At 39.1% G+C, this 23,845-nt stretch overlaps 1 protein-coding gene across 4 annotated transcripts in view; it reads left to right on the top strand.

Annotated features, from left to right (window-relative positions):
* Positions 1–19,707, top strand: part of XPO6 (exportin 6) — a 119,254-nt gene extending 99,547 nt beyond the window's left edge. For 3 of the 4 annotated variants that reach the window (XM_072598155.1, XM_072598164.1, XM_072598184.1), the window contains 12 exons: positions 1,709–1,801; positions 3,776–3,920; positions 7,475–7,621; positions 8,318–8,507; positions 9,648–9,803; positions 10,888–11,002; positions 11,212–11,383; positions 13,069–13,230; positions 14,734–14,832; positions 15,039–15,269; positions 16,021–16,113; positions 18,942–19,707. In XM_072598155.1, coding sequence (XP_072454256.1) covers positions 1,709–1,801; positions 3,776–3,920; positions 7,475–7,621; positions 8,318–8,507; positions 9,648–9,803; positions 10,888–11,002; positions 11,212–11,383; positions 13,069–13,230; positions 14,734–14,832; positions 15,039–15,269; positions 16,021–16,113; positions 18,942–19,043 — 1,705 coding nt within the window. In that variant the 3' untranslated portion in view covers positions 19,044–19,707. The remainder of the gene's footprint in view (positions 1–1,708; positions 1,802–3,775; positions 3,921–7,474; positions 7,622–8,317; positions 8,508–9,647; positions 9,804–10,887; positions 11,003–11,211; positions 11,384–13,068; positions 13,231–14,733; positions 14,833–15,038; positions 15,270–16,020; positions 16,114–18,941) is intronic. The other variant, XM_072598173.1, reaches the window with a different exon arrangement.
* Positions 19,708–23,845: the final 4,138 nt, after the last annotated feature.

Raw genomic sequence — 23,845 nt, 5'->3', positions numbered from 1 at the left:
TGGGTGATGGCAAGATCAGAGGCTTGACCCATTTTTGTATGTAGCTGAGGTAGAATGAAGAAGTAGGTCATGGGAACTGCAGTAGATTGAGGAACTGGGAAGTGAAGGTATTTGAAGGACTATCATTATGTTTATTGAAGTCTCCTAGTATGAAGGCAGGAGTTAGAGAGGAAAAAAAATTGTGAACCAGGCACTGAACTGATTGAGTAAAGGGGCTGTCTTGGAGTTCGGTAGGTGACTACCAGAATCTTGACTGAGTGACAAATATAGATTGAGTGAATTTCAAAGCAGCAGAGGTTGCCAAGTTATAATGGTAGAGAGAAGGGAGTGGAATCAACGATATTCCCACTCCCACACCTTGGCCAGTGACTAGGACTGTGAGTAAAAGTATTGGAAAAAGGAGAGAGTCAGGTTTCAGTGAAGATGGAAAGAGTGAGAAAGTTAAAGATTTAAGATGAAAGCAAATTTATTACTGAAAGAGCACAGTGGAAGTCATGGGTAATTTTAGTATGAGACTTTGGGGGTTTGGGTTGGGAGGGATGAGAATGAGAGAGTAGCCAGCATGAGATGGGGGGTTCAGAATCAATAGAATAGAGAGGGTGGGAGTTCCTTAGCAATTGAGGAATGAGTAGGAAGGGTCTGGGTAGAGTCCTCCCAGGGCATAAAGGATGTTATCAGAGAGCTGCATTATCCTAAAAGGAGGTGAGATAATCATCTAGTGAAAGGGGAAAAATAACAGATGGACAGCTTTCAGTGCTCCATGGTATCCGTCCAGTGTCAGTATGTCTAGAGGAAAACCTCCAGCATGTTGGGAGGATTGATAGAAAGCATGGATGGGTTGCAGTCTACTTGGTTGGTGAGAGTACACCAGACCATAGTATTAAGGAAGTACGTTTATAAAGTAACAGCAAAGAGGCGAAATTTAAACCACTCTAGATTACAGTTTGCTACCTTTTTCATAAATTCTTAAATTTATGATTCATAGCTCTTTTTTTTCTTTTTATGGCTTCAAAGAAAAAATAATAGATGATTAGCTTCTTTCTCGTACTTCTTTAATTTATTATAAAAACCTCAGGGCTTTTGTTTGGTTTGCCACTTAACACCTTTCTTCTCTCGTTATCAGAGGGAGAAATTCTCTGGAGGAAAAAATGGTCCTTTTTGTGTGTGTGTCATTTTCTGAGTAGGAACAGAAAGCTTAGGTGCATATCTCATGTCAGTGGGATAAATATTTCTGGCTGTCTCTTCCTAACCAGTAGGGAATAATTTTCCACTTTAAAGGAGACAGAATTTTTCCTCTTGGGAAAGAAATTTAGCTACAGTTAGGGTATTTACTGGTAATTTGTATGCAGTGTTCCCCCTAGCAACCAACAGTTTTTACAACTTGTCTATCATAGAGATTAAAATGAAATCTAGCCTTACTATTGAAACTCTTCTAAAATGTTCAGTAACTCTTTTAGGACAAACCATTTTCAAATAGCATTTAAGCAGAAGAGAGTTATTAGAGACTTAAAGTTTCATAATGCCCCTGTTATACCAAAAATGCCTGCTCCTATCCTCTTAAACTCATTGAAACAGCAAATTTAGTTGTATTTTGACTTCTGAAAGCCATTTTTAGTGTCTTCTTAGTCCTGTTATTCTGATAGATGTAGAATAATGTAGTTAGTTTTTTCACTCTTGCTTTCTATTGGTCTGTTTTTTTCCCCAACAGATTGGTTAAAGTAACTCTATATGGATCCCAGATAAAATTGTACAACATTGAAACTGCTGTGCCATCAGTATTGAAACCTGACCTCATTGATGTGTGAGTATGGATTTTTTTTGCCATCTAGGTGTAATAATTCTGTTTTTTAGGTGCAGGATTTTCTCTGACAGGATTCTTACAGGGTCTGAAGAAGTCAAGGATTGAGGGTGGGGTGGAGTGGGGATGAGAATATTAATTGTAAGTACTCTGCCTCAGGTCCTTTCCTCCCCTTTCCCTCTTTCTCCTTATCTTGCCCAACTGTCCTCATTCCTTCTCTGTCTCCTTCCTTTCCAGTCATCATCCTCCTCACCTCTCTTTCTGTACTTCCTCTTCTCCTTTCTCCTTTCTCCTTTTTTTGCTCTCTTCTCCCTATCCTCTCCCTGCCCTTCTTACTCCTTCCCCTTTCTCTTCTGTCCTTCTGTCCTTTTTCCTCTCTCCCTTCCCTTTTCATTCTCTTTTTTCTTCCTTTTCTCTGCCTCATTTTTTTACTCTCCTCCCTCTTATCTTCTCTCTTCCTCTTCTTCCCCTTCTCCCTTACAACAACTCCTGCTTCCCTCTGTACCTGTCTTCTTTCTTCCTTTTCTCTTTCCTTCCCATCTTTGCTAAGAGCATATGCTCCATTCCTTTTCCATGTCCTGCTACCTTCTTTACTAGCTTTCTTTGTTTGGGAAGTGTGGACAGAGTATGAATACTTGAACGTCTCATGTCCTAGGATGGATGGTGACTTTTAGTGTTAGTATGTTCAGCATTTAAAGAAGACGGAAGTTAAGACTCATGGAAAATAAGAGAGTATTTCTAATGGTATTTTGATTTGTCTTGGCCAAAGATTTACTTATTTCAGCTGAGATATGTGTCTCATTTTAATAAATCGGTAAATATTAGCTAATAGAGGCAGAACCATGGGACCAGTTGGTGACAATTACAGGGAAGTGTATTTCAGCTTAATATAAGGAAGAGCTTCTAAAAAATTAGAACTCTTTGTAAATGGAATGAACTCCCTTTTGTGGTAGTGAACTCTACATCCTTGAAAGCTTTCAGTTGATGGCTGGATGAATATTTTGGGGGATAATTTAGAGAGGATTTATGCTTTGGGTAAGTGTTGGACAAGTAACTTGTGAAGTTACTTAACTCTAAAATTCTGTGAAACTAGCTTCTCTTTCCCGCCAGGTTTTCCGGGTACTAACCTAGCACATTTATGAACTTATATTTGACACATTACGTAAAATCTTCAGATTGGGAAAGTAATCTTTCTTGTCTCCTTTCTCTTCAGCAATTTATTCTTATAAGTAAGGTAAAGACCACAATTACCAAGCTGATTCTGTACACGAAATAACTAGAGTAGTACTCTGACTTCCAGAAATTTCAACACCTAATGCTTATATTTTCTTTAAGTGGCTTTAAAATAGTAATTTTTAAAGTGTGCTTTGTTTAGTGGGTTTCACCACTACCTCCACTTTCTTGAGGAGGACATAACATTGTTTTTTATTTCTCTTTCATTTGTTTCTAATCATTTAACTTGAAAAAGGTGCAGAGTAAAATCTAGAGAAAGCAGATCTAGTCCCATCTTCTAAAATTTATCATGTAGCTGGGAGGACTTCTGAGCTCCAGAATCTTCTTTCTGTTTTAGTGCCTTAGTGAGTCTCCCTTAAGCACCTGCCACTTAGGAACTGTAATTAAAGCTGATTTTAATTGTTAATTAATAACATTGAATAGCTGACCTACAGCTGTTAATGTGAACTTGAGCTAGTAATTCTGAACATGATACATTATTTTATAAGTTATATTATATTTCTCTGTAATTTTACCATCTTCTTGATTATTACACTCTAAAGTGTCTAGTAGTTTTCATTTGTTTGATGCTTCATGTAAAGGTAACAGATTTCCTCTCTCTGTCACATGTTTTGAAAATAGATTTTTATAACTCTTTTGTAAAATGTAAGGTTGATGAAATTCCTGTCCCACAAGAAAACTATTTAGTTGGTGATAGGTTATTACCATCAGCTTTAAAATGTAGTTTTCTTTCTCTTTTCCCAGTCATGCTCAGTCCCTGGCCGCACTCCAGGCTTATTCTCATTGGTTAGCACAATTTTATAGTGAAGCTCATCGACAGAACCCACAACAGTTCATCTCGCTGGTCTCCACTGCCATGGAAGCAGTCACACCTCTTATTAGTTCTAAGGTATTGAAACACAGAGAGCCAGTTTTGGCTCAGGGTTGGGAGTCAATAAAATTATTTTAAAATTCGCTTTCTATGTGGATAGGTCAAAAACGTTTCTAGAAGACCAGTATTTTCAGTAAGTGCTTATGTTGAACACCTGTGTGTTGTGTGTGTGCCTGTTGCGCATTTGACACGGATATATGGGCAGTACTTAGGTTTATGTATGTAACATTTTATAACTTATAGGTACTTGCTTCAAAACAATCCAGTAAGGTAGCAAAGCTAGTATTTGGGAGAACCAAGGATGAAAACCAGGCTTTCTTACTCTGGTGTTCTTTCTACAAGCAGACTATACTGCCTCGTGAGGCTTATATCTTTTTGTTGCCTCATCTCATCTTTTGCTAGTCTCAGGTAATGTTTGAACAGGTAAAGGCGGCAGTATGTTCACAGTTTGGATAGTATGATCTACCTGCAGTCATTGTTTAATCTTGAGTGATTTAAGGTTTCTGCAAAAGCATGTTGTATTTTAAAAAAAGGAGTAGAGGTAGGAAGTGCCTATGTTTGGTTTTGCTTTGTACATTTTCCAGTAAATACCTATTGATTGGATTTGACAACTGGATGTAAGGAATTGGGTTTATTGTCCTCAGAACTTCTGCTCCTGAATTCCTGTTTATCCAGTAAATGTTTTTTCTGCTGAAGGAAAGCATGATAAAATATAATCAAGGAAGTATAATCACAGATGGGAAGTGTTCAGTTAATAGTCTTTTGGCATTGGGAATGTTCTCTTAAAAACAAACTCGTGCATACAGGTATGATAAAAGACTCCTTTTCACTATAAAAATGTGGTTACCATAAGGCTTGAAACATGGTATTAGGAACTGTGCTAGAAGCAAATGAAGCCTGTGGGGAAAAATGAGATAAGATTTTGATTAATATTTGTTTTTAATGTCAACAGTGTTGGAATTTAATGACTATAGAAAAGGACTTTATTCTTGACTTTCCGGATTCTTGATTTGTATTGTTTTTATTTTTAGAATATGCTTTGAAATGACTGTCTTTTCCTATGGAATTATTAAACTCTTTTTAAAACTTCTTTGTTGGTTTGAGGCTGGTAGAGGGATTGAGGAATTTGTGTAATGGCATCCCAGTAGCAACAAAAATAATAGAGAATGTGCTAAGAACTGCTTCTCTCACCCACCTTGCGCCCCCTTAGACTAAGCCAAATGAATGGGTGCCAGTTGGATAATAATGAGTATAGTGTTAGTCATAAAGATAGAGTGAACAGAATGATACTTTCTTGGGTGGTACCAGAAGGATCTTGTCATTCCTCCTGTTGTGGGCTAAGAAATGGTAGTCCCTATTACCTCAAAATATCCTGGAACTTGACAATTGTAATTCTTTCCCATCTCTCTGTTATTTGCCTTTTGAAGTTTTATCCATCTTTCAGTATCCATCTTGAAATTTTAGGTTATAAACTCCTTGAGACCAAGAACTGGGTCTTAGTTTATCTTTGTGTCCCCCAGGGCCTTGCAAGTCTGTATGTCAGGACTTTGTGGGCCTGTGGTTAGAGTTTCAGGCCCAGAGTGTTGAATAATGGATCAAGGTCATCCTGAAGGCATGTTTTTGGTGAAGTGCTGTAGATGACTATTGTCTTTGGCTCTGTTCTACATTTCCAAGGACTTAATGATGAAATAGCATGATACCACAATGCTGTGAGAAATAAATTTAAAATCGGGATCCAAAAAGATCCCACCAGATTGGAACAGTGGGCTGAATCTAAAAGATCAAATCTAGTAGGGATAAATATAAAGTCCTGCACTTAAACAAGAATTGGATAGGAAAAGTATAGCTAGATGGCAATTTATATGAAAACCCTGGGCATTTTAGTAGATTGCAAGATCAATATGAATCATGAGTGTGATGGTGGATACTAGACAGCATTAGTAGATATATAGTCTCCCAGATAAAGGAAAACGTGATGAACTCACCTTCTTCTGGTCTTCTTGGATACTTAGGAAGTATCCAAGTCTTAGATACCACATTTTAAGAAGAATCTCATTAAGCTAGAAGGTGATGTTAAAAAAATCTTGAAAGCATGCCATTGGAAGGATCATTTGAAGTGACTAAGATTGTTTAGCCTGAAGAAGAGAAGACCTGGGGTTGGGAGGGTGGAGTGTCACAAAAATGCTGTCCTTTTGGTTTACTTTCTTATATTTGAAGGATTGTCATATGGAAGAGGAATTGTGATTAGATTTGTTTTGTGTGTCCTGAAGGCTAAACTGTATAGGACTCATTTCAGAGAGCATTTTTGGCTTAATCTAGAGGAGAAACTCTCATAGCAGTTAAAGCTGTTCAGAAATTAAATAGGCTACCTCTGGATGTTGTGTATGTTCAGTTCAGATGATTATTATGGGAAACATTGTGAAGGAAATATATGTTTAAGGTAGTTTTTGGACTAGATGTCTCAAATCCCTGCTAATTCTGAGATTGTGTTTTAAGTATTTGAACTGAATGTAAATGTGACCTCTTCTTACTACCATAGCTAAGCATGAGATTTCCTTCATTATTTATCTTTGCCACTTAGTTGGGCCTTACCCTAAAATGACTTACTGGTTTGTTTTTTTTAACATATCACTGTATTGTATTTGTTTTATTACTTCTCCTCTCCCCCCAGTGATGGTAATTATGGCATTTGGAGACTGTCTTTTGCTTCTTTGTGGGTATTCAATAGTTAATTGATTTTCAGTCTGTCCTGTTATTTTGTGGACATGTAAGAAGGCCACATTCAGGTTATTTATCAGGTACTTAACTAGTGCTTACTATGAATAAAATTCATTATAAGTACTAAGCTTTGTGAGATAGGTTTTTAAAAAAGACCCCAGAGAATGGATTTGAGCATAAGGGGTGGGGAAAGCACAGGAATCAGAAAAGAATGAATAGTTTGTAATAAATTATAAATTACAGATGAATTCTGTTGAAACATTAACCTGGAGAGTGATTCTTGGATGATGTAAGTAAGCGAAGACTTCTTAGAGGACAGGCGGATTTTGAACCCCATCTTTGAGGCTGTGCACTAAGTAGAGACGGTCATTGCAGGCTGGGAAGATAACATGACCAAAGGGAGACAGAGTAAGATGAGGACTGTAAGGTATGGCTTCATTTCAACAGAGGGGTTTTGATGAGAAGCGTCAAGAGGTAAGGTAGAGTGAAAATTTGGTGCGTGATTGAGACAACTGGGTGTTTATATTTTATTTTAAAGCTTATAGGGAGCAAGAGAAAAAAAAGATGATTAAAAAATAGCCTGGTTATTATGTTCAGGGTGAATTCCAACAGGCAAAAATTCATGGCAGAGACTACTGAAGTAGTCTAGATGTGAAGTCTGTGAAAATAGTGAGGAAGGATGGAATCTAAGAGAAATCACAGAGGAAGAATTTCTTGTGATTTGAGAGTTGTGGTGTGGCAACATTATAATTGAAATTCAGTTCAGGGAAGAGCTTACAGTGCCTCTTTTTAACATCCTGCCCTGTATACAGTTCTGATAAATGGAATTATTGGGTGTTGTCATTTTTTCTCAGGTACAAGAGAAGTTACTCTTGTCTGCGTGCCATTTACTGGTCTCATTAGCCACTACAGTGCGGCCAGTCTTTCTCATCAGCATCCCAGCAGTTCAGAAAGTATTCAACAGAATCACAGATACCTCTGCTCAGCCGCTTGTGGATAAGGTAAGAGTTGAGATAAATTCTTTGGCTGGATTGTCCTTAACTTTAGATAAATATTTACCTTCATATCTTCCACTAAACAATTACTTTTTACAGGTTGTTAGAGTTGAACTTCTAAGGTGATCATATTCTACTTTTATTCCTAACCTAAGCTATTTAGAAAGTTCTGATTTGGGAGCAGGCTCATACAGAGAAATTTTGCATCATTCTCCTTCAGGAACAGTTATTTTGATTCCAAATATGAGAGTATTTTGCACTTCCTATGTGGTACAGCATAGTCTAATTTTTAAGACTGATAGATTTCAGACAAGAAGTCCCCTTATTAGCTCATGAGAAGGCTCAATCCAAAAGTTGAGATTGGGGGAAATAAATCATTACAACTTGGAACATTTTGGGATGGGGAGTGGGATAAGAATCTTTAGCTACAAACTCCAGGAACTCAAAGGATATTTTCTTTGAAAATCTGCTAACAACATTGTGTATAGTTATCCACTTAGAAAAAGTAATAATTTAATCCAGGAATATGGTAGTTAAACTTTTTTGCTTGAGGAGTTCCAAAGAAGCAGGAGTGGGGTGAAGTCTTTATGTATCTGCATTACTTGTTGAAATCCTATGTGTGTGACTCTGATGCCAGTGTAACACTGCTTGTGGATTCCCATACTTTTTTGTACATTAGTTGTCCATGGTTGCCTTTCTTAGGCCCAGGTGTTGGTATGCCGAGCCCTCTCCAATGTTCTACTGCTGCCATGGCCAAACCTCCCAGAAAGTGAGCAGCAGTGGGCAATGCGTTCAACAAACCATGCCAGCCTCATTTCAGCTCTGACTCGAGACTATCGCCACCTGAAATCCAGTGCCATTGTCCCACAGAGGAAGATGCAGCTGGAAGATAGTAAGTATTTTAGGTTACTGGATAACAACAATAGAGATGTGATATAGCGCTTACAATTTTCAGAAAACTTTTGTATTGCTGTTCATTTGATCCATACAATTGACTTGGAGGCTGTGCAAGAACAGATGTATCTGTGTTTTATGGATGAGGAAGCTGATTGCCAGAGAGATCAATGGATTTGCCCTGAATCCACACAGCTAGTTTAGTGGAAGAGTTATCTCCCACACCATTTTACCTGCTTTCTGCACACTTGTCAGAATAAGGAGGATCTGTGAATCCGTAGCAGTCAAAAACCTAGAGAGTTGATAAACTTAAGGGAGATGAATTTCTTAATTAGTGTTCATGGGATTATCCTTTCTCACCCTTTTTCTTTAGCTATTGAATTATATAACATCTACTTTGCAAAGGCTAAATTTAAAGGTTCAGATGGTCAGGATCAGGTAAGATCATCTATTTCTGGTATCTACTCTGAATGTAAGAATCCACCTGGAGTCCAGGATTGAAGGTAGTAGATGTAGAGGTGGAGAGGACCACAGAAGTCATCTAGTTCAACTCTGATTTTGCAAATAACGAAGCTAGGGTTCGGGGGTTAAGGAGAGAGATTAAATGATTTGTCTGGTCATATGGGTTGAGAACCCCAGACAGAGGATTTGACCCTATAGTTCCTCTGACTCTGGAGCCAATGCTTATCCTCTGGACCATGCTGTTTTCTAGATCTGAAAGAAAACGTTATGTGTATGTTTACTGTACTCTTGCCTAAAATAGCTATCTTGTCTGTTGAATTAACTTGATTACCACTATATTCATGTAGTTACCTGGGTTTTGGCTTCCGTAAGGGTGATTTTGGTGTTTTTCTTGTGTACTGTATTTTGTGTGGGTTGAGCTCAAGAGGCATATGAGCTGAACAGGCTACTAAGAAGCTTAGCAGGTAAGTTTTTAGAAATGGATCGCAGTTGAGTGTGTGTTTGATATGTGTTTGCAAGGTGCATATGTAGTCAATAAAGACTTGGATTTGTTCCCATAGAGAGGCTGCTGAGTGAGTGTTATACCTGATAACTCAACTGTTTACATTTCCCCATATTCCTTACTTGTTTTGTCCTTGGAACACATCATGACATGTAACTTGGTCTTGATTTGTAGCCAAAGTGATTATCCACCAGACACTTAGTGTCTTAGAAGATATCGTGGAAAGTATCTCTGGGGAAGCTACAAAGTCTCGACAGATTTGCTATCAGTCGCTGCAGGAATCTGTTCAGGTCTCACTGGCCCTCTTTCCAGCTTTTATTCATCAGTCAGGTATGAATGAGCTCCAGTGCTTTCAGTGATTTATGGGGCTAATGAGAATGAGGGCTAAGTAAGAAAATGGGGTTAGGGCAAGTAAGTTAGTGCTTTAGCTTGTTTAAGTGGAATGAGAATCAACACACAAAATGATTATTTTCTCTTTGGTGAATTTGGTTCTGAGAAAATAGAAGCTAACAAGTTAGGTTGGTCATGTTTCATGGTAATGAGTCAGATGGGGACTCTTCTTTCTCCATGAACCACTGTCACCTTCAGTTTTCTTCGGTCCCTGTTGTCTCTAACGTGGGAGACTGAGGTAGATGAGAGTAATTTGGATCCATTGTGAGAGGAAAACTGCTTTATACAATTTGGCAATCTTTAAAATGATGTACAACAAGTGTCTCTTTAGTTTCACTGGCATAAAGTGCTCTAGCCCTGTGGACTTAGTTTGCATATCTTTTTGGCATGCTATATGAATTACAAGAAAACAATTCAGGAATATCTCAGCAAATATTTGTTGTTGACTATCTCCTATATGCAAAGAGTTTATGTTATCTGGGGAAAAATATATCAAATAAGGCAATTTCTCATCAGGAAAGGAAGGTCATTACATGTAACTAGTATTTCTTTTTAAAGTTCAGTCCCTATAATATGAATCATGCATTCAGTTAGCTACTTATCCCCTAAACTCAGAGATTTTTTGACTAGAGGGAAATTGATAAAGCCCTTTCATATGTTAACAAAAATGCTTGTTTCTCTCAGTATGAATATACTGTGATCTAGTCTGCACTGGAAACCATATAATCTTGTTTATGGCCTATTTTGTTTGGCTTCCAGAGGAGCTTCGTTTCCTACAAAGAATGTTCAGGCAGGGATTGACCGTTCCAGAGTTATTCCCCCAGCAGCTCTTAATCTTTCTCCTCTTCCCAGTGTTGCTTATAATAGCATCAGTGGATATGCCTCTCAGCATAAGGAGTTCAGTGAAAATGGCCATAGAATTTAGAATTGTTCATAGCGTTTGTAGAACAGAGTTTATTGAGCATGGGGCTTCACGTTTGCCACTTTTTCCCTGCCTTTGATTGGTTTATTTTGTGTTTATTAGATGTGACTGACGAGATGCTGAGTTTCTTCCTTACCCTGTTTCAAGGCCTTAGAGTACAGATGGGTGTGCCTTTTACAGAACAGATCATACAGACCTTTTTAAACATGTTTACCAGGTAATTGCAATTATATTAGTTATATGTTTATGTGACTGCTTCAAGCCCCATAAAAATGTTTGAATTGATAACAAGTAACTCAATATATTAGAAATTTTTAATTCTTCTGCTTGCTGCTTTGGGAATTGCGTTGGCTTGTGCCATAAGAATTTCTCATGTTTCATTGTATTTTCCTCCCCCTTTACCCCCTCCCCCCCCCATTTCTTTAGAGAACAGTTAGCTGAAAGTATCCTCCATGAAGGGAGTACTGGCTGTCGGGTTGTTGAGAAATTTCTGAAGATCCTCCAGGTGGTAGTGCAAGAACCTGGCCAAGTATTCAAGCCTTTCCTTCCAAGCATCATCTCACTGTGCATGGAGCAGGTCTGCCCCATCATAGCTGAGGTAAGGGCCTGGGAGCAGACAGTCTAAAGGACCCCCTTGCTGGTAGGGGTGGTGGAGAGACACCTTGTTTAAGTTTTTAGACCAAGTGCTTAAAGGTCTTTCTTCCTACCACCCCTTCTTCATGTTTCTGGAGAAACCTGTCTTGAAAGTTTCTCTAACTACTGGAAAGGATTCATTAGAAAATTATCAGTTACAGAGTAATATATTTATTTTAACTTTTGTAGAAAAAGAGAAGGATGGGTCAGTGGTAATTGTTGGGAAAGATTTTATTTTAATAGCTTTAGTTACCAACTTGTGCTACCTCTACTGTTTTGCTGACTTAAAATTTTGGAGGCATTTATTGTGTGCATATTTTTCATGCACAAGTCTATAATTATTCCTTAAGACAGCGTAGTAGGTTAAAGCCAATATAATCCTAGAATTCCCAGCCTCTGCCCTGTGATTTCGTTGAGCTTTAATAGATTAATGTGAATCCCTCAGAGACCTACTTGTAAGATCCCAAATATTCCATTATGTTGGAATATTGCTTTACTAGAGACTAGATAATATGGACTCAAGGTAAGGTGTAGGGATAGGGCAGCTTATTGAGAAAGGAGCTGTGACTGCAGTGTGTGTGTGTGTGTGTGTGTGTGTGTGTGTGTGTGTGTGTGTGTGTGTGTCTAGGTTACTGTGGACATTATCGTTATGCCCTCTCGCTGTAGGAGAGAGCATGTTCTACCTTGAGTGCCTTAAGTATAGTAGGAGATGAAGATTCACTTGTGCTTATTATGTTATGAGATATGATATCTGGGCCTTTCTTTTTTATCCCTGGGATCTAATCAGTCCTGTCTGTTAATTAGATCAGTCCTGATCTAATCAGTCCTTAAAACCTGACTAATGTTATTAGAGTGGCTTCCCACACCAAGAGGAGCTTGATTCCTCTTTCCAAAGTGTCTGCACTGACTTTCCTGGGGACTCTCAAGCCCTTGTGTGTGTTCCTGAAACCTTTCTCTACTCTGTGGAGGGCAGGACTGTGTTCATTCAATAAAAGTAATGGCCTGGTTCCATAACTTAGATTCCATAAGGCCAAAAAGCTTCCTTAGGTAGGTATTTCTGTTCTAGAGAAGGGAAAAGAGGCAACAGCATTTAGTAAGAATGTTAAATGTAATTTTTGAAGCAGAAAAATCAATTAATAGCTGTCATTTCTGCCTCTTGAGTAGCACTGTAGGATAGTAGAGTTAGGAATAGTACACTTGAGCCTGAGCTCCCTCTTTGATATTTTTCTAGTTCCTTGGCCAAGTCATCTAACCTGTCTGGACTTTCATGTCCTCAAATGTAAATTTTTATTTCATAAAAATAAGTTTTAAAGGTTTATCAGCCTAACATGGCTTTTGTGAGAAAAGCAAAATACTATATGAACACGACCAAGTATTATTTCTAAGTTGAGTTTGCTGCCAACTCCTTCAGAAGGAAAGTTCTAAACTGGCTCTCAAATCCTAGCCCAGATTTGACCTATGATTAAGCTGAAGTATTTGCTAATTGATTTCAGCTGAGGATTCAAGTAGAGTTTTTTTTTCTTCTTTTTACCACACACAAAACATCTCTTAGGAACTGTGATCTTACTGTAAACAGACAATTCAGTAGCCTTTGATATGAATAGTTTCCCTCTTAGCTAGAGAATTTAAGGGCATTTCTGTGTTTCTCAGCGTCCCTCTCCTGATGTGAAGGCCGAATTGTTTGAACTGCTTTTCCGGATTCTCCATCACAACTGGAGGTATTTCTTCAAATCCAGTGTCCTGGCCAGTGTCCATAGAGGAATTGCAGAAGAGCAGATGGAAAATGAAGTACAATTCAGTGCCATCATGCAGGTAATTTGAAAGCCCTTACAGTTGATCACTTCAGTATAGCACAAGAGTTAGAAAGTTATGAGTTAGTTTTTTGTGCCATAGATTCTATTGGAACCTGTGGACCTCTTCTTAGAATAATGTTTTAAAATTCATAAACTAGATAGTGTTGTGAAGGAAACCAATTATACTGAAATAGTTATCAAAATATATATTAAAAAAAAAAGTTCATGGACTCCAGGTGAGTAACCCCTGGTCTGACAGCTACCTTGTAGTGTGAACCAGTAGCATGAGTCTAATTTAATTTCTGTTTTTGTTGCTGTTTTTATTGATATTTGAAAATAGAAAAATTAATATTACTTGTAGTTTTTACTGTATGAATTTAACTAATTTTATGCTGTATTTTATAATTGAACTGACTTTTCTTCTGAATTAGTTTGCAGTTACAAGTTAACTTGTTATGAACCGCAAAAGATTTGTCATAAGTCCTTGCCTGTCTTTTTGTAATTATCTCTTCCCAGGAGATAGCAAGGAGACAGAAAAGTTTACAAGATTTGCTAAAAGTTCTTTTATTGTTTAATGAGTCTCTTCGCAACCTACTCCCACCTCTTGCCACTCCTTTTCCTGAGAGTATCTTCAGCCCTGCTGGCCTGTATTACAGAGTTCATCTCTTTAACAAGATTCACAATATCCCATTCCCAGAGGCTTTAATAAAAGAATTTGTTTTGTAAATGAAAGGCAACACCCAAGGACCTAGAAGGCCACATGTGACTTTGAGATCCAGACCATAGGTTCCTCACCCCTGCCCTAGGAAGTCCCTGTATTGTCTGTTCTTACATCAACTAAGATGAAATCCCCACATTAGCTTTCCTTTCCCATCAAAGAGTAACCCTTAATGCATAATCATTATGGCGGGGGAGGGTGTGCCAAACTATTTCTACCACTTCCATAGCCAAGAAATTATGAGGAATTGTAAGCCTGGCCTAATGACGAGCTGTGAAGACTATTCATAACAGACTAAAGCATGCAGTCTGAGGAGAGCTGCATTCATTGAGTACAACATAAAGGTTTTCTGATTTATTTAAATAGACTAAGTGATTGTATTCTATTTTAACAAGTCCAATTTAATTCATCATGAATTTATTAAGTCATTACTTTTTTGCAAGCCTCTATTCCAAGGCTCTATTCTAGGTATACAAAGAGAAAAAAAGAAATAGTTCTTGTCCTCAAGTAGCTTATGCTCTACAAGGGAAATTTAACATAGATACATTTTTAAAAAATGTTAATATGTTTGCCTGAAGGGGGGTAGTTTAATACCAAAATTAAGATGTGAGAAATATTGAGAAGTTGGAGCTGAGAGGATGGTATAGAGTGGCCAGAAAGTTACAGTTATACAGTTAGATTTAACAAGAATACTACATACTCTTCAGCTCTCTTGTGAGGTTTAAACAAACTCCTTCAAAATGGTTTCAATCTGTTCTTGAGATGTTTACTTCTGTTTCTATAAAAGTCCATTATATTTCCCAGGCTTTTGGACAATCTTTTCTCCAGCCTGATATCCACTTATTTAAACAAAATCTCTTCTACCTGGAGACTCTGAACACCAAGCAGAAGTTGTATCATAAAGTAAGTTCTGCTCCTCCTCCAGAAATGCTTTCTTTGGGTTGGGTACAGCTTTGGGAGTCCATTTTCTTAGATTAGTGATTTCTTGAGTATTTGAGAAAGTACTTGCTTGGCATTGGCCTACCTGCTTGGGGAGACTAAGAAGTAGAGGTTTCCTGGTGCTGATTGTGGCCCTGTATGTTGAAAACTGTCATTTTTTCTGTCTGCAGAAGATCTTTCGGACCACCATGTTGTTTCAGTTTGTGAATGTGCTGCTTCAAGTCCTGGTCCACAAGTCACATGACCTGCTGCAAGAAGAAATAGGAATTGCCATTTACAACATGGCTTCAGTTGACTTTGACAGCTTCTATGCAGCCTTCCTCCCAGAGTTTCTGGCTAACTGTGATGGTGTGGATTCCAACCAGAAAAATGTTCTGGGGAGGAATTTCAAAATGGATCGGGTGAGAGGACAGAGAGGCCAGGCCACAGGGAAGGGCGGGTTTGGGCAACCTCATGGCCAGAGGCACCAGTTCATCAGAGGGAGGTTGTGTTACTCCAGTTCCAGGGATGGTAAGGACGGAATAGTTAGCTTGTACTAACACTTAGCTTGCCAGTGATTCATGTAGAACCTAATAGATTTTCTTAGAGTCTCATGTATTTAGTTTGACTTCTCTTTTTCTTTTGCTTTGGCTTTGAGGAAGGAAGTGTTTCTGCCCTAGCTCAGCTAACCAATTTGGAGTGTACATTAGGGGGAAAGCCCATTGACTAGTGGTGGTCACTTCCTGAACTTCCACAACTCTTTACTTGGAAGTGGCTTTATTCTTAGCAGGAAACACTGTGCTGCTGTTAGCACAGTGCCTGGCACATATTTATTGCTTAATAAATGCTATCTTCATTTTTCTATCTGAACAACAAACATGTCTTATAGGATCAGTATAAAAACTTGGCTGAAGCTGAAATGATCATCTAGCCTGTATCTCTCCCAGAAATGTTGTAGGTGTACATTTATTTAATCTGATAAAATTGGTGTTACTTAATGTTATGCTTTTTACTCCAGACCCTATGGTCATCAAAACATATGAAAATTGAATACTTGATTAGTTATATATTTCTCCAGGTATTAAAAATTAGCTGATTAGTTTCTTATCCTGGCTTTTGCTTAGGGTTCTTTATCAGTCTTCCCAGTATTCTTCACAGTATTAACTAATGTAGCCATGCAGGTCAAAGAAGTATTTGCCTGCCTCCTTTGCCAGTTGCCTGACTGTTTCTGAACTGGAGCCATTGAAGAAAGAAGAGGAGGTCCAGGCAGGTGTCTTGTGCAGTTCCTGTAGCCCTTTCATTGTGACAGTAGCCAAAGGAAAGTTAGAGCTGGAAACAGATTGCAGTTCCCTGCTTGTTGGCAGCACAGGCTGCATGTCAAGCTAACCGGGCCTCTGGCCAGTGGACGTACCAACTATTGTTGTCCTCATTGTTATCCTCACTTCCAGCTTGTCCTCCTTGGGAAGACTGGCTTTAGTTATCTGGTCATAATTATTGATCTCTTGTGGGAAAGCCTTGGTTGCTTCATTGCAGTCTGTTTTTATCTCTCTTTCCCTATATAATAAAGAAATAGAATTTCCTTCTTTCCTCTTAATGTCTTGTTAGATATAAAGAGTACATATTCTTAGTACATAGGAAATTACCACTGTGCCCCCTCCCAGTATTTGGCTTCCTTTATTCCCACAGCCTTTTGAGGTTTCTCTGAGTTCTCTGGCTATTTGACTTACACTCTGCTCTTAACCTTGACGTTTTTCTGTATCTTTTGGTTAAGTTTATTCTTACTTTTCCTTGAGTTTTATATATATTTCACATTTTTTTCTTTACCCCTTAGATCCTCTTTTCTTCTTTGTCATAGAGAGCACGTGATACCTTCTGCTCTGTCTCACTGAGGCCTTTGGAATTCACCCTACTGGCATTAATTTTCAGTGTTCCAGTTTCCTATCTTTTTCCTTTCCTTTTCTTTCTTTCTTTCTTTCTTTCTTTTTTTTTGGTTAGAGATGGCTCAGACAGGGATACAAGACTTAGAAAAAGAATATTTCAAAGAGGTTTCTGCCCTATTTGAGCATATGTTGAAGTCAGTAGATGTCCTCTGAATACTTGATGGCAAAATCAATCATCAAAATGTGTTTCTTGCCTTAATGGGCCTAGAAAATGGTTGAATGATAATGTGCCACAAATGACATGAGGCTTCTCTAGTTATTGGAAAAAATTATAAGGGAATTTTGACCTTTGGCTTTTCCCCTCCTTACTTTCCAACTGATTTCAGAAGTCTCAAAATGGTCATCAGCATTCTGAGCCAGTGGGAGTCAGTAAAAAGATGCTTGATTGGCAGCCAGCACAGGGGACAACCTCACTATTACTTTTGAAGAACAGCCAGTTTTCTTATAGAGATTCCTGTAGGCTGCATCCCATGCTTTCTTTGCTCAGTTGTCTTAATAGACATATAGTTAAGGGGATCATATCTGTAGTTTTTGAGAACTGGCAGTTTTATCATAACAGCTTTGAACTGTTGCTCAAGCCTCTCACACAGGCTTCAGTACTTCTGTTGAGAATAGACCTTATTTTTCATTATGATGCAAAACCCAGTCCACCACACCTGTTTCCTTTGGTTATCTTCTCTATGGCTACTGGGCATAAGATGACAGATTTAGAGTTGGAAGGGGACCTATGAGATCATCTGATCCAACACCCTCATTTTGCAGATGAGGAGGCTAAGGCTCAGAGAAGTTAGTAAGTGACCTGCTTAAGGTCACACAGATGGTAAGTAGCGGAACTGGGCTTCCTCCTCTTAACTCCAAATTCCATGTTCTTTGATCTGCACTACCTAGGTTGTTCAGGGGAAGCCTCAGCTGAGAAGGAATCAGCAGTGATGATAATAGACCCTGGACAAGGACAGTCAGTGGGGATCTAAGTCCCTACAAGTCAGGTGGTGTGGCAGTAATTCTTAGCTTGTGGGAGTAAACGGAAGCTCTTGGGTGAAAATAAAGGGGGGAATCAGAGCGGAGTGTTGTCAGGTACATTTGTGGGGTGAACGATGCTGTGAGTCCCCTGGAGTTTTCCCTTACAAAGTCTGAATGACATCAGCTGTTGATGGTCACTTTCCAGTGCTGTTTTCTTTCTCTTTCTCTTTTAAATTCAATAAACTCCCAAGCCCTTTCTCTTGAGGGTCAGTCAGCAAAGGAAGCCCTGAGCAGTTGGTCCTTTTAGCTTTAACGCTTAAGTGTAGCTTCTAAGCATGTTCTCTACCCAGCAGAAGTTAGAGGTAATCTTGCATGGGTTGAAAAGGTTGCATTAGATAACCTTCCAACTTGAGTTCTGTGACTCTTGTGTGTTAATTTTGTGCTCACACGCATGCATGCGTGTGTGCCTGCATCTGTGTGTTTAATTTTTTGGTTATCAATATTCATTCTACCATCTATATTGATAAAATTGACTTTAAAAAAGCTTTGTCTATTATCTCAGGAAGGAGCTGCTCATTAGCTGACAAAATTAGCTCTTTGGGAGGAACTAGTAAGGTAAGGCTATGTAGGGACTTGACTTTTAGTGAGGTGGGGAGACTGAGGTAGGTGGAAAGAGAGATGCTTTCTTCAGGAAAGTTGATTTTTTTTTTTGGTTATGTTTTTATATAGCTGGTTTCTTTTGTGACAACAGTGAATTGAGTTGTTAAAATTCCAAACTGGTGCCCCATTTTACCTGAAGAAGCCTCACTCCCATTTATCAACTCACTTTGCTTTTGTAATGAGCAGCTTATGTTTGGAGAGGTAATGTTTGGAAACTTGTACTGACTCAACCAAGAATTATAGATTAAATTTCAGATTTAATATTTATTGCATTTTGATGACTAAGATATTTTATTTTTCACAGAAGGTGGACTGAGAACTTTAGACAAAGCTTTTGATCCCTCTTGATTCAAAATGTCTTTTAACAGATCTTGGGCTGTCCCAAGACCACACAGGGAACAGCAGTGTGGGTATAGAGATTGACAGCAGGGAGGGAGCCCTAGCTAGAGTTAAAAACCAGGTCCTTTTTTGAGTCAGTGGGGCTTATCCTTACAGGCGTCTTGGTTGCTATAGCTGTGTCTTTCTGTCTTTCAGGACCTGCCGTCATTCACTCAGAATGTGCACCGACTGGTAAATGACCTGCGCTACTACAGACTTTGCAACGACAGTTTGCCCCCTGGCACAGTGAAGCTATAGTGTGTGCACTGGACCCTTATTCTGTTTACTGTCCCAACAGATCTGTACTTCTGCCGCTGCTGCCACCACCACCTCCACCTCCCTTCTCTCAGACCTCTTCGGGGCACACCATGGACACATGTTGGTGAATTTGCACCCTGGGCTCCATCTACAACCTAACTTCCCATCCCCACCCTTTGTTCCTGCCTCAGTCCCAGGTGACTCACCAGCACTGTCTTCAGGATGTGTCTTCACACCAGTTGTAGTTACCAGGGCATTTGGAGAGGACGGAGAGTCTTGTCAGGTATTAGGGTCTTAGCACTTTCTGTGATGTCCAGAGATTTCAGTGGGTGGTCTGTGCAGATCATGTGTATATCAATCATGAGGCAGAAACGCCAAAGACAACTTAAGACATTTGTACCTTCGCATCATTCCGCCTTCTTGCACCTGCTCCCTCCTCCCAAGGCTGTCGAAGGAGAAATGTGACATCAGAACTGTTCTGGCACTTCTGTCACTCCCTGTTCTCTCCTGTCCTACCCTTCCCTTCCTCCCTTCCCTCCCCCTTTACATCTCTGCTGTTTGCAGAGATTAGAAAGACTTCTGTTTTTGTTATTGTTTTCTCATCATTCCATTGTGATACTAAGATGCTTAATGGAAATAAAATGCTTATGTTGTTGTTTTAAAAGCTGACAAAATTAGCTTCTCTTTCCACAAATAGTACCTAGTAGGGTTAGCATACGGAAAACCCTGGCGGGAGGCAGCAGATCTGAAAGCCCTTAAATTAAAACTTAACTCTTGGGAACCTCTAAATCTCTGCTGATGCAAGTTTGATCTTCCAGGCAGTGTTCCTGGGTGGGGGGTATGCTGAGGAATGTGTACAGGATCACGTTAGGCCTCTTATCTGTGGCCTGACTTGGTTTGGGCAAATATCTTGCCAGTCTGGCATGATACTGAGTTATTTTGTGGATAATAGATAGTCATAAGTGACTTCCAAGACTAAACAGGAATATGGTGGGCAAAGGTAGGTGGATGTACCCACTTGGCAACCCCAATTATATCTGGTTTTCGAGGTCCTCTGGCAGCACAACTCTTCCTAGAAAGGGTCCATGTGGGTGTGCGGAGCATAGTGGGTGAGAGCAGATCAGGACTTGGGGTCTTGAGTGGTATTCTGTGCCAGGCACTTGTTCCTCAGCTGTTCCAAATAGAGAAATCACATATTCTACGAATTGGAAGGGACTTGAGAGGACACTGAGTCCAACCTGTACCCTCAGGAGGATTTATTCTACAATATACCCAGCAAATGGTCTTCTGCCTTTTTTCAAAGATCTCAAGTGATGGGTAATCCACTGATTCCTCAAATAGCCTGCTCTGCTTTGGGATAGCATTATTAAGAACTTTGTTTTCTGGTTAAAATTTGCTCCTTCGGCAACTTCTACCCAGTTCTCCTAGTTTTGCCTTTGTGAGGCTAAGGAGAATGTATATAAATACACCTCTTCCAGTGGACAGTCTTTCAAATTCTTGTTGTGTCTCCCTTGCCTCCCAGCCTTTTCTTCATCTATATCTTTCATCTGAATTGGGTATGGCAAGAATTTAGGCCCTTAATTATTTTGAATGCTCCTCTTCAAGTTATCATTGCCTTTCCTAAACTTTGGTACTCATAAATGAATGCAGTATTCCTGGTCTGATCAGGGCAGAGGACAGTGGGACCATCACTTACTGAACACTGTCTCTTAAGGCAGCGTAATGTTGCATTAGATTTCTTGTCTACCAAGCTTATCTCAGTAATGGAAATATGTGAAAGTCCTCACTCAGAGGGCTTTTTAATTGGAATATGTAAAAAACAGTAGCACAGAGATGAATAAGATGAATAAGCATTCATTTGGATGCAATAATAAAATGCCATGGTGTAATTTTATATATATAAGCTTATTTCTGTTCTAATTCCCCTTAAAGAACAGTGATTGATAAAAAGGCAAACAAAAAAGATTTCTTGTCCACAACATTCCACTGCTGACTCATATTTAGCTTTTAGGCTGTTAAAACCCACATGGCATTTCCAGATGAACTGCTGGATGGCCATGCTTCTCTAACTCAAGCGCAAGACTTTTCATTTATTCCGGTAAATGTTATCATTTTCAGTTTAACTTAATGTTTCACCTTTGGAGATTAAAAAAACAAAAAACTATCAGGCATTTTGTTAGCTGGACCTCTCAGGTTTTTCCATCTACAGATTTGATAAGCATGTTTTTTTATGGTTTTTTTCCCATGTCATTGAGAAAAATCTTTTGTAATTTGGAGCCACACATAGATCCCTGCGGCCCTTCATCCGTACTTGTCCAAGATTACGTTGAACTATTAATAACTGCTCCTTGGGTCTGGCCATTCAACCAGTTCTAAATCCACCTAATTATAACAATCATTTAGCCCACATAGCTCTGTTTTTTCCTGAGAATAGTGTTAAAGACTGTATCACATGCTTTGCTAAAATTTAGGCAAATTATATAGTATTTCCCCGACTTACTACTAGTCTAGTGACCCTCTCAAAAAAAGGAAATAAGACCAACATGACCTTTTCTCGGCTGAAATCACCCCAGCTCATTGTGAACCCCTTTTCCAGATGTTTACTAACTATCCTTTTAATGATAATCTTCTAGAATTTTGCCAGTTAACAAAATCAGTCTCACTGGCCTACAGTTTTCAGATTCCCTTCTTTCCCTTTCCTGTTGGTACCTCTCCAATTTTCTGTAACTTTTCAAACACTAACAATGACTCAGTAATCACACCTGCCACTTCTTTAAGCTCTCTAAGATGTAGTTTGTCTAGGCTGGGTGATTTGCCTCAGAAGCAGCGGTTAGGCCTTCACTTTGATGTTGGGTATCAGCTCCTGTTAGCTGTTTTCATTCTGTTCTTTGCAGACCAAAGATCTTTCTTCTTGGCATAGAAAACAGATGCAAAATAGGGTCTGTGCAGCTTCCTCCCTCTTGTTTGTTACCATCATGCCATCCACCCCTAGTAGCAGTTCTTTCTCCTCTTTGATCCTCCCCTTCTCCCCAACATTGCCCTGTTTGTTATCCTCAGCTTGTCCGACCAGATTCAGTTCATTCCTGGCTTTGTTTGCTTGTTTTAAATTGTTATTGCTAGCAGTTTCATTTATTTTTCCAGCACTTTCATTTTCTGACATAGTCTTTCCCTTCCCCATCTCAGAGAACCATTCCTAATGATAAAGAGTAAAAAGGAAACAGTTCAGGAAAACTACCCAAACACATTAACCAATATAGAGTTTCACACTATCGACCCCTACCCATGGTGCGTGAGGGAGAGAGGTACATTCTTACTTCTTCAGGTCCATATTTGGTTATTTTAATTCCACAAGGTTGTTTTAATTTTTCCTTTCTAGTCATCGTATGTACTACTTTCTTGGTTCTCTGTTTCAGTTTGTATCAGTTCATTAATGGCCCATTACATGTACCACTGTTTAGTTATTCCCCAGTTTATGGACATCTACCTTTTGTGCGTTAGTTACGCCATTCTTTTATATTCATCCTGTGTTACCTGTCTGTGCTTATAGCTTTTTAGTGTTTAAATTGGTGAATGGGATAGATACTTGTGCAGCCACATAAGTCTTGCCTTCTGTTTGCCCCTTGTTGTGATTGTTTCTCTGGGTCTTCAGAATTCCTTTAGGGCTTGTCGGCACAGACCTCCTGGGCTGACTTCTCTGTGGAGTTTCAGGGTATAAGATTCCACTGAACTTTCAGAATGCTTTGGAATGTAGGTCTGCTTTAGACAATGTCTAGCGTTTCTTCTTTTTTTTACCAGTTCTCCAGTGGAATTGTCTTCATTTCTCAAGGTTTCCATTCATTTCCTGTCCAACATCCAGTTCCCTTCTTATTCCTAAGAATCAGGTGCAGAGCAGAATTTGCTTTTATTGGTTTCTCAGTCTTCTGAAGGATGAAATTATCATTAAGGAAAGTTATGAAATTATTAGTTGCGTCTGACAGAAAACCCCAGGCAGATGTCCAGGTAACTGAAGCCTCTCACTACTACTGTCCTATCATACTTTTGTGCCAGAGTTGAGATGTGCTGACCTGGATCCACATTGATTTTCTCTCTTTCAGGGTGGTTTGTAATTCACTCTGTGGGCAGACCCAAATGTTCACCGTGCTTCTGTCTTCTGGTCCCTGGACTTTCTAATGTTAACATTTTTATAGACATGGCTGTTCCCTTTCACTTAAACAACAATCCTGTTTACTTTGAATAAGGCAGAGTTAAAGCCATTTTCTAGTCATGTTTCAGTCATCGATCGAAGAGGTTGAATTTGATTCCTTTGTTCACTTTACCTTGTCACTCTTTGTACTTCGTGCATTTATGTATCATCATCTGAGGCCAAAAGTTTTATGTTTAATTCCCCTTCATCCTGACTCCTCTCTAGGATTTTGTCTCCTGTGAGCATTTCTGCTGTTAGTTCCATGTTGTAACTATTCTCCATTGTGACGAGTTTTAGGGATATACACAGGCAGTTTTGCCTTTGGGCAAATGTATTCTTCCCAGTTCTTGTTAGCTGTGCTCCACTCTTGTCTAGGAGACTGTTACTCTCATGTTTTAAACCATGGTCCAGAAATCCAAATCCCATTCTCAGATGCCATCTTTGTAGCCAGCTGTGCACTTCCAAAATCTCCCTTTCATTTCTGAATCCCTTGTGCTTCTGTGGATAGTAGTGATAAAACAACATCTGTGCTAGTAAGATTTTCATTTTCTTGCCAGTAACCACATGGTCTTTAACAGTGCTTGCTAGGTTACTTTTGGAAGTAGCGTATGTTCCCAAG

The sequence above is a fragment of the Notamacropus eugenii genome, chromosome 1 (genome assembly GCF_028372415.1).
Source record: "Notamacropus eugenii isolate mMacEug1 chromosome 1, mMacEug1.pri_v2, whole genome shotgun sequence".
In the NCBI taxonomy this organism is placed as follows: domain Eukaryota; kingdom Metazoa; phylum Chordata; class Mammalia; order Diprotodontia; family Macropodidae; genus Notamacropus; species Notamacropus eugenii.
The sequence above is the reverse complement of the archived record's forward strand: the minus strand, read 5'-3'. Positions and strand labels throughout refer to the sequence as shown.